The sequence below is a fragment of the Dicentrarchus labrax genome, unplaced genomic scaffold (assembly GCF_905237075.1).
Source record: "Dicentrarchus labrax unplaced genomic scaffold, dlabrax2021, whole genome shotgun sequence".
Taxonomy (NCBI): Eukaryota; Metazoa; Chordata; class Actinopteri; family Moronidae; genus Dicentrarchus; species Dicentrarchus labrax.
In genome coordinates this window covers 3923767-3934481 of record NW_026136711.1, presented here as the reverse complement: position 1 = coordinate 3934481, position 10715 = coordinate 3923767, and the positions used below count along the sequence as shown (strand labels likewise).

Genomic DNA, 10715 nt, shown 5'->3' with positions numbered 1-10715 from the left:
AGAGACTTTACAAAATATGATGTTTTATTATAAATGTAATTTAAAATGTCGATTAACAGAAAATAAATATATGGACGGCAACTAATATAATAATATGATATATAACAGTTAGAAATAAGCTCCACCTCAACAAACTATGACAGTAAAAAGCTGCTTTTCCATTAATACATGAGTAACTATAGTCTGATGATATAATATATAATAGTATTGTTGGGCACATTAAACAAACTGCCATTAACATTTTCCTTATTTATTAATTTATTTTAACATTACATATATAAAAATAAAATTGCTCCAAATTCTGTATCCTGTACTGAGATTGTTTAACAGGCTGAGACTTCATTTAAACTACATTTCAGACACACTTAAGAGTAAAATGTCCAGTTTCTGCTGGTTTCTCACAAATACTTCTGTGACTTTCCTTGCAGGATTCATCAAACCAACATTTCAGATCAGGAGCTCCTGCTCTCTCTCCCATCCTCACACAGTCCTCTCCATCAGGATCTTTCCCTGTCCAGTTATCTGGCTCATCGGGGAACCAAAATGTCAAACTAAGAGTTAGAGAACAGAAAGAAAATGGTTCAATAAAACTGATGACTCAGATTTTGGAAATTGTCAAAAGAACATATTTATAACAGTCAAACCTCTCGTTCAGTGGTGAGCCGTCTACCCATGACCATGTGCCCTCTTTCCCTGAGTCTGTCAGTCCGATCCAGAACTTGTCCCAAATGTTGTTCATTTTTTCTCTTAGTTTCAGCTCCAGGAATGTCTGGACAGGAAAAGTTGATGAAGAACACAATATGTAACATGACTTTTCTGTGCTGAGAGACCATGTTAACTAATGTGGAAACACAAGGATGTGATAAAACAAATGAGAATAAAGCCAGTGAGCTACATGAACCTGCAGCAGTGTGTTTTACCTGCTCCTCTCTGCTGTCTATCTGAACCAGATCTCCTCCTTTCTGTCGGCATTCATCTCTGCTCTTACTCCAGGTGAAATAATTGGTGGAGAAATAATAACACTGTCTTCCATGCTGCTCCCAGCCATATTCACATTTTGGACATGAGTCATCTTTGAAGAGATCACAGTAAAGACTTGAGTCAGGTGAAACAGATCACTGTTTATATTTGTGTGATTTGGAAGCAGCAGGAACTTTGAGATGAACGAGTTTGAATCTGAGAGCAGCTGAGACAATCAGACAGAGGCAAACAGTTTTCTACTTCACAGGTATATATACTGCCAATCTGACTTCTTGTATCTGTCAATACATCACTGGTTCTTTAATCATCATCAGAGGATGCACACATGGAAGAAAGGCAAAATCCATCACTTTCTTTCTTTTACTACAGGAGGTTGTGGGCTGGTTTGCTGCACCGTGTTGCATGATTTTACTTCACAGCGTCTCTCTGGTAAAAAAACAATTTCACTTTCAATATCAGGGTCCACCTGTCAGGACTGAAAACAATCCAGTTTAACACAAAATGTGACTTACAGAGACTTGTGGACTAAATCTTTTAGACAGTTTCAAACACAATCTGAGATGTGAGATGTCACATTTTAAAAGGATCTTGCAGTGTTGCAAAATGTAGGTTAAAGTAGACTTTTACCTTGTAGACCGAACCTTTTTAGACAGTTTCTAAACCTGACTGGATTACCTGTGAGATTTCTTTTCACAGCTTCATGTTCGTCTCTCAGAGTCTGGAAACTTTGCTTGGTGTGCATGTTATCAAGAGCTGATTAAAAAAGAAAGCACAGGTCAAACACTGCATTGGTAAATCATCAGTGTTTGATGATAAATGTGTTTATTCCATAAATATGAACTAATTAAAATAAAGTTCGGGTTCCAAAAATAAAATGTATTTTTCATTTTAACTTCCAATCTAAAATCTCTCTGCACTGTAAAAACTCCAATTTATATTATTTGGCCTAAATTATCAGCATTCAAAGTAAAAGTTGAAGATGTGTTGTGAAGAAGTTGTGATTTATTAAAAAATTGAGTGACAACGTTCTGTTAACTTGTGTTCTTTAGTCGATGAATTAAGAAAAACTAAATCTCACTACATGTTTACTTTATTATTTGCACTTTAAAATCTCAATAATTATATGAAATAAACATTTTCTGTTATCAATAACTGTAATTAGATAAGTTTGTCAATGTCAAGTTTTAAGTGTTAACTTATAATCATGAGTTCAGTTCAATAAATGTCCAATCAATTGATTACTTAACTCATCATATTAAATAGTTTGAAACCTTATTTGCATGCGCTTCGCAGCATGCATTGCTTTAAGGTTCAAATTCTCCAGAAATCCTTTTTATATGAAAAAAGACACATGATGGAGATTTGTATCTCTCTTTTTATACATTTGTCTCAGAGGAGTCTAAAATGAAAACATTGCCAGCCATGATGGACACTTCCTGCACCCTTTCAGTATAAGATCCATTAATTTATGTGGTTAAACATAAACTCAGTATTTACTGTAACTGTCAGTAACACAGGAGGAGTTGTTACTGGGGATAATCGATAGTGCTACAGGCTCACTACGATCAACATTAGACTCTATCGCTCCTATAAAAGGAAATTATTAAAACATAGGAGACTAGCACCTTGGTACAACCACCAAACCCGCCAGTTAAAACAAATAGCTAGAAAATCTGAAAGGAAATGGCGCTCTTCCAAATTATCAGAATATCGCTCAATTTGGCAAGATAATCTTAAAACCTATAGAAAGGCCCTCCGTAATGCCAGAGGAGCCTATTACTCAGCACTAATAGAAGAAAATAAGAACAACCCTAGGTTCCTCTTCAGCACTGTAGCCAGGCTGACAGAGAGTCACAGCTTTATCGAGCCACATATCCCCATAAACTTAAGTAGCAATGACTTCATGAGCTTCTTCTATAATAAAATTATTACTATTAGAGAAAAAATTAATCACCAACTGCCATCAACAGTTATCAGTGGCTCTCCAAGTTCAGGGACTTCTGTCAATGTAAACTTAGATATATATTTAGACTGTTTTTCTGCTATCGATCTTCATCAGTTAACTTCAATCATTTCTTCATCGAAGCCATCAACCTGTCTATTAGACCCGATCCCAACTAGGCTGCTTAAAGAAGTTGTTCCCTTAATTGGCACTTCTTTACTGGATATGATTAATCTTTCTTTATTATCAGGATATGTACCACAGTCCTTTAAAGTAGCTGTAATTAAACCCCTTCTTAAAAAGTCCACTCTTGACCCAGGGGTTTTAGCTAACTATAGACCAATTTCTAACCTCCCCTTCCTCTCTAAGATTCTGGAGAAAGTAGTCGCCAAAGAGTTGTGTGACTTTCTACATAACAATAGTTTATTTGAGGATTTTCAGTCAGGATTTAGAGTTCATCATAGCACAGAGACAGCTCTGGTTAAAGTTAATAATGACCTTCTGACTGCTTCTGACAATGGACTTGTCTCTGTACTTGTATTATTAGATCTTAGTGCTGCATTTGACACCATTGACCATAATATTCTTTTACAGAGACTTGAGCATCAAATTGGCATTAAAGGAACTGCCCTAAGCTGGTTTAAGTCATACTTATCAGATCGTTCTCAGTTTGTACATGTTAACGATGAATCCTCCATAAATACTAAAGTTAGTCATGGAGTTCCACAAGGTTCTGTACTTGGACCAATACTATTTACTTTATATATGCTCCCTTTAGGCAACATTATTAGGAATCACTCCATTAACTTTCACTGTTATGCAGATGATACGCAGTTATATCTATCAATCAAACCCAATGAAATTAATCAATTATCTAAATTACAAACATGTCTTACGGACATAAAATCCTGGATGACCTGCAATTTTCTGATGTTAAACTCAGAAAAAAACGAAATTCTTGTTCTTGGCCCCAAAAACCTTAGAGACTCATTGTCTAAAGATATAGTCACTCTAGATGGCATTAACTTGGCCTCTAGCACCACTGTCATTAAAACGCTCCAATTAATTCAGAACGCCGCAGCACGAGTACTGACAGGAACTAGAAAAAAAAAAATCACATCTCTCCTGTACTAGCTTCTCTGCATTGGCTCCCTATAAAATGTAGAATTGAATTTAAAATCCTCCTCCTCACCTATAAAGCTCTTCATGGTCAGGCACCTTCATATCTTAAAGAGCTCATAGTACCCTATTACCCCACTAGAACACTACGTTCTCTGAATGCTGGGCTACTTGTGGTTCCTATAGTCTCTAAAAGTAGAACAGGAGCCAGAGCCTTCAGTTACCAAGCTCCTCTCCTGTGGAACCAGCTTCCAGTTGCGGTTCGGGAGGCAGACACCCTCACCACATTCAAGAGTAGGCTTAAGACATTCCTCTTTGATAAAGCTTATAGTTAGGGCTGGATCAGGTGAGTCCTGAACCATCCCTTAGTTATGCTGCTATAGGCCTAGACTATCGGGGGATTTCCCATGGTGCACTGAGCTCCTCTCTTCCTCTCTCTTTCTGCACTCATTCATGTCCCATTAATGCATGTTACTAACTCCACTTCTTCCCCGGAGTTCTTGTGCTTTCTCGTCTCGCAGGTTCTCATGGATCCTGGTGGAGCCTCCTGCCATGGTCCTGCTTGACTGCCATTGCCAATACTGTTGTTGCTGTGCACCTGTCTGTCTGTCTGTCTCTCTGCCTCTCTCTCTCTCTCTCTCTCTCTCTCTCTCTCTCTCTCTCTCTCACCCCAACTGGTCGAGACAGACGACCACCCACCTAGAGCCGGAGGATCTGTCCTAGGTTTCTGCCTTTTAACAGGCAGTTTTTCCTTGCCCTTGTCGCCAAGTGCTTGCTCATGGTGGTACTGTTGGGTCTCTGTAATTAATGTTAAAGAGTTCGGTCTAGACCTGCTCTATTTGAAAAGTGTCCTGAGATAACTTCTGTTATGAATTGGCGCTATACAAATACAATTGAATTGAAAAAAATTGAATTGAATTGATAAAAACTAAAGTAAAGTCAATATACATCAATCTACATGACAAACTTACAGAGACGGCAAATAACAATGACAGCAGCTGCCAGGAGAGCGCTGACAACCAGCAGGGCCACTCTCTCTGATCTGACCTTTGACCCTCCATTTGACCCTGAGTGTTGTTGGTAGGCTGGAGCTTCACCTGTTCAACAGGTAGAAGAGACAGAGATGGAAAACAGATGTGAGAACAGGTACAGATGTGTGCAGAGGGTGGACACAATAACATGAACACCCATACAGCTGTTCCAAAAGCCGAGAAATGAGTCAAATAAAATACTGCCCTATTAGTTTCTAAAACGGCTACCACAGCATTCTGCAGTGCCACGCAGTTCCCTCTGGTATGAGCCTAGTTGGTCAGGGGTTCATCCCACAGCAAAGATAATGACCTAAAACATTAGGAAAAGAGAACAAGACGGTAAGTTTGAAAACATGGAGTAGCCAGCACAGTCACCAGACTTAAACCCCATTGAGCTGGTTTGGGATGAACTGGACAGAAGAGTGAAAGCAAAGCAACCTACAAGTGTCACACATTTATAGGAACTTGTGCAACAGAGTTGGGAAGAACTTTCTGAATAATATTTGATTTCCATTGTAGAAATAATGCCACGAGTGTGTTCAGCTGTTATATCTGCCAAAGGTGGCGACTTTGATGAGTCAAACGTTTAGAATACATTTTGGTTTATAAATTGATTCCATGATTTCTTTTTTTGATTTAAATTGTTTATTTGTTCCATGCTTTCATTTCAGAGTACAATGAGACATTGAACTGCATGAATTTCAATAAAAACTTGGAAATATCTGGGTGTCTTCTGACCGTTAGTGTAGGTATTTATATTTAAATTGTTGTTGTGTTGTCAGACAACAGGAAATGTATCGAGATTTCCTGTTGGTCTAATGCAGCAGCAGCACTCTGCACTGTCAGAGACCAACGACAGTGTGGGAAAGTATCAGAGCAGCAAGTGAAGCAGGCGGCTGTGAAATGTTTCAAAAATAACACCAGTACAGTTGGATGTTTTCTATTGAAAATCTAGCCTACGAATAATCTGAATGTTGGTCATTTAGGTAACAAATACCTCATTCACAAATAGACACAATGGATGGATAAGAAGAACAGAAACTTGTCCTCCACATCTGCATTGTAGCAGATTGGTCAGGGGCCGTCACAAGATAAAGGCTCCTCCCCATCTTTGAGACCAAAGGGAAGTTGTTCTTTCTAAAAGAAGAAGTTGATGGTGTACATTGATGTTCAGATAAAACGGCTGAAAAGAGCAGGAAGAAAAATAATTGGTGAGTTTTTGATAAATATGTTGCTTTATGTATCAGTTTATTCTATCTATCTATCTATCTATCTATCTATCTATCTATCTATCTATCTATCTATCTATCTATCTATCTATCTATCTATCTAAGGGTGTGAAACCTTTCTAAAACATACCAAATACTTCCTAAAGCAGTTTTTATTTGTTCTAAATGGGAAACTTGATGTCCACAGTGACACAAATTATTTCTGCATTTTGGTTTTGTGCTTTTTGTCACAGAGAAAGTTTCCTCATCGACTGACAGCACTTAATCTGAAGTCAGCATCTGGAAATCTGACACAATGAGCCGTCCACAGGGCTACATAGAAGGTAATAACCAGTGAATGTAACTAAGTACATTTACTCAAGTACTGTACTTAAGAACAGTTGTTATTGCACTTTACTTTATCTTGTAATAACGACCAGTTCAAGAATATTCTGAGGTTTACTCAGAAGAGAAGAAAGTCCAGAGAATATATATAATATGTTGTATTATTTTAATGGATTTATATTTAACAATGTTGTCATATAGACAACAGGAAAAGTAGGTGTCAACGTTTCCTGTTGGTCTAATGCAGCAGCAGCACTCTGCACTGTCAGAGACCAACAACAGTGTGGAAAAGTAATCAGAGCAGCAAGTGAAGCAGGCGACCATGAAATGTACAAAAATAAAACAAGTTCATGTTCATCTTATTTATTTTTTTCTATTTAAAATCTCAACATTTTAAGATTTCTTTAAAATAATAAATAATAATAACTATAACTTGTAGAAGTACAGTATGCTACATCATCTGTCACTGTTTAACAACACATTGATTAATTAAAGCTCAATAATTAACACATTATATCTTGTTTAGTGTAAAAATGAAACACTGTGGTTTTACAGGGCGTTATGTCCCAGACTATTTCTTGGGCCGGAGGAGTAACTTCCTGGAGTCTTGTTGTCAGGATGAGGTTGCCAGGCAACCAGTGGAGACTCCAGGTAGTTACAGTGATAATTAGAGAGTTTTAAATGTGCTCATACATTCAAACAGAGCCAGGCTAGCAGTTTCCCCCTGTTTCCAGTCTTTATGCTAAGCTAAGCTAACAGGCTGCTGACACACGTGTCATGTGTTGAGTGATGTGTTGTGCTGCACTTAATAAAATGGTGTGATACTTGCTGCTCTTAATGTTTTGAGAACTGCAACAGTGATACAGAAAATGTCTTTAAGCAGTTAACAAACTTTAATTTTAAGTTTTAGAAACTAATAGGGCAGTATTTTATTTGACTCATTTCTCGGCTTTTGGAACACCTGTATGGGTGTTCATGTTATTGTGTCCACCCTCTGCACACATCTATTTTCCATCTCTGTCTCTTCTACCTGTTGAACAGGTGAAGCTCCAGCCTCCCAACAACACTCAGGGTCAAATGGAGGGTCAAAGGTCAGATCAGAGAGAGTGGCCCTGCTGGTTGTCAGCGCTCTCCTGGCAGCTGCTGTCATTGTTATTTGCCGTCTCTGTAAGTTTGTCATGTAGATTGATGTATATTGACTTTACTTTAGTTTTATCCCCAGTAACAACTCCTCCTGTGTTACTGACAGTTACAGTAAATACTGAGTTTATGTTTAACCACATAAATTAATGGCTCTTATACTGAAAGGGTGCAGGAAGTGTCCATCATGGCTGGCAATGTTTTCATTTTAGACTCCTCTGAGACAAATGTATAAAAAGACATAAAAGCCTCCATCATGTGTCTTTTTCACATAAAAAAGGATTTCTGGTTAATTTTAGCCTTAAAGCAATGCATGCTGGGAAGCGTTTTCAAATAATGTTTCAAACTATTTAATATTATGAGTTAAGTGATCAATTGATTGGACATTTATTGAACTGAACTCATGATTATGAGTTAACACTTAAAACTTGAAATTGACAAACTTTTAATTACAGTTATTGATAACAGAAAATGTTTATTTCATACAATTATTGAGATTTTAAAGTGCAAATGATGAAGTAAACATGTACTGAGATTTAGTTTTTCTTAATTCATCGACTAAAGAACACAAGTTAACAGAACTTTATCACTTAATTTTTTAATAAATCGCAACTTCTTCACAACACATCTTCAACTTTTACTTTGAATGCTGATAATTTAGGCCAAACAATATAAGTTGGAGTTTTTACATTGCAGAGAGATTTTACATTGGAACAAGTTAAAATGAAAAATCAGTTTAATTTTTGGAACCCAAACTTTATCTGAATTAGTTCATATTTCTGGAATAAACACATTTATTATCAAACACTGATGATTTACCAATGCAGTGTTTGACCTGTGCTTTCTTTTTTTAATCAGCTCTTGATAACATGCACACCAAGCAAAGTTTCCAGACTCTGAGAGACGAGCATGAAGCTGTGAAAAGAAATCTCACAGGTAATCCAGTCAGGTTTAGAAACTGTCTGAAAAGGTTCAGTCTACAAGTTAAAAGTCTACTCTAACCTACATTTTGCAACACTGCAAGATCCTTTTATAATGTGACATCTCACATCTCAGATTGTGTTTGAAACTATCTTAAAGATTTAGTCCACAAGTCTCTGCAAGTCTCATTTTGTGTTAAACTGGATTGTTTTCAGTTCTGACAGGTGGCCCCTGATATTGATCTGTTAATTATCAACTGACTGTACTGTGAAAGAGTTTCAGGTTCAGGTTCATAAATAAGAGACGATCCTGATGAAAGTGAAATTGTTTTTATAACAGAGAGACGCTGTGAAGTAAAATCATACAACACGGTGCAGCAAACCAGCCCACAACCTCCTGTAGTAAAAGAAAGTAAGTGATGGATTTTGTCTTTCTTCCATGTTTGCATCCTCTGATGATGATTAAAGAACCAGTAATGTAGTGACAGATACAAGAAGTCAGATTGGCAGTATATATACCTGTGAAGTAGAAAACTGTTGCCTCTGTCTGATTGTCTCAGCTGCTCTCAGATTCAAACTTGTTCATCTCAAAGTTCCTGCTGCTTCCAAATCACACAAATATAAACAGTGATCTGTTTCACCTGACTCAAGTCTTTGCTGTGATCTCTTCAAAGATGACCCGCGTCCAAAATGTGAACATGGCTGGGAGCAGTATGGAAGACAGTGTTATTATTTCTCCATCGATCTTTTAACCTGGAGTAAGAGCAGAGATGAATGCCGACAGAAAGGAGGAGATCTGGTTCAGATAGACAGCAGAGAGGAGCAGGTAAAACACACTGCTGCAGGTTCATGTAGCTCACTGGCTTTATTCTCATTTGTTTTATCACATCCTTGTGTTTCCATATTAGTTAACATGGTCTCTCAGCACAGAAAAGTCATGTTACATATTATGTTCTTCATCAACATTTCCTGTCCAGACATTCCTGGAGCTAAAACTGAGAGAAAAAAATAACTTTGAATGGGACGTGTTCTGGATCGGACTGACAGACTCAGAGAAAGAGGGCACATGGTTGTGGGTAGACGGCTCACCACTGAACGAGAGGTTTGACTGTTATAAAGATATTTTTTGTCAGTTTCGAAAATCAAAGTTATCTGTTTTATTGAACCATTTTCTTTCTGTTCTCTAACTCTTAGTTTGACATTTTGGTTCCTCGGTGAGCCAGATAACTGGACAGGGAATGATCCTGATGGAGCGGACTGTGTGAGGATGGGAAAGAAAGCAGGAGCTCCCGATATGAAACGTTGGTTTGATGAATCCTGCAAATATACTTACAGAAGTATTTGTGAGAAACCAGCAGAAACTAGACATTTTACTCTTCACTGTGTCTGAAATGTAGTTTAAATGAAGTCTCAGCCTGTTAAACAATCTCAGTACAGGATACAGAATTTGGAGCAGTTTTATTTTTATATATGTAATGTTAAAATAAATGAATAAATAAGGAAAATATTAAAATGCAGTTTGTTTAATGTGCCCAACAATACTATTATATATTATATGATCAAACTATAGTTACTCATGTATTAATGGAAAAGCAGCTTTTTACTGACATACTTTGTTGAGGTGGAGCTTATTTCGAACTGTTATATATCATATTATTATATTAATTACTGTCCATATATATGGTTATTTTCACAATTCAATGTTTTTACATGAAAAATGACTTAAACCTTTATCACCAGTTTATTTTCTGTTAATCGACTAATCATTTCTGCTGTACTTGTATACTGTTGGGTAGTAACATTAAAAATAAAACACAATATTTTATAAAGTCTCTGTATCTTTATATGATATAAACTCTCCTGTTGTAAAGTAACTAGTAACTAAAGCTCTCAAACATTTATTTACAACAAGTTTTATCTCCAATCCAACATCTACGGTTCATAAATACAATAAAAACTGTTTGCTTTAGTAGATGGAAGAATAATAAAATGTTTAAATAAATTAGAGTTTATTGAAACTAAACAGCAG

The 10715-nt window shown here is 36.8% G+C and overlaps 2 protein-coding genes across 2 annotated transcripts; one reads left to right on the top strand and one right to left on the bottom strand.

Moving 5' to 3' along the window:
• Positions 1–265: 265 nt before the first annotated feature.
• On the bottom strand, positions 266–5464 carry LOC127371795 (hepatic lectin-like). Its single transcript, XM_051414874.1, has 6 exons — positions 5449–5464; positions 5014–5139; positions 1657–1734; positions 921–1072; positions 645–769; positions 266–551 (listed from the first exon to the last, which is right to left on the bottom strand). The coding sequence occupies exons 1-6, from the start codon at positions 5462–5464 to the stop codon at positions 356–358; spliced, it is 693 nt and encodes a 230-aa protein (XP_051270834.1). The 3' UTR covers positions 266–355.
• A 770-nt stretch (positions 5465–6234) lies between these two features.
• Positions 6235–10230, top strand: LOC127372306 (C-type lectin domain family 4 member E-like). Its single transcript, XM_051415870.1, has 8 exons — positions 6235–6284; positions 6536–6625; positions 7668–7793; positions 8625–8702; positions 9027–9098; positions 9361–9512; positions 9664–9788; positions 9881–10230. Exons 2-8 carry the CDS (start codon positions 6598–6600, stop codon positions 10074–10076), a joined length of 777 nt encoding a protein of 258 aa, XP_051271830.1. The 5' UTR covers positions 6235–6284; positions 6536–6597; the 3' UTR covers positions 10077–10230.
• Positions 10231–10715: the final 485 nt, after the last annotated feature.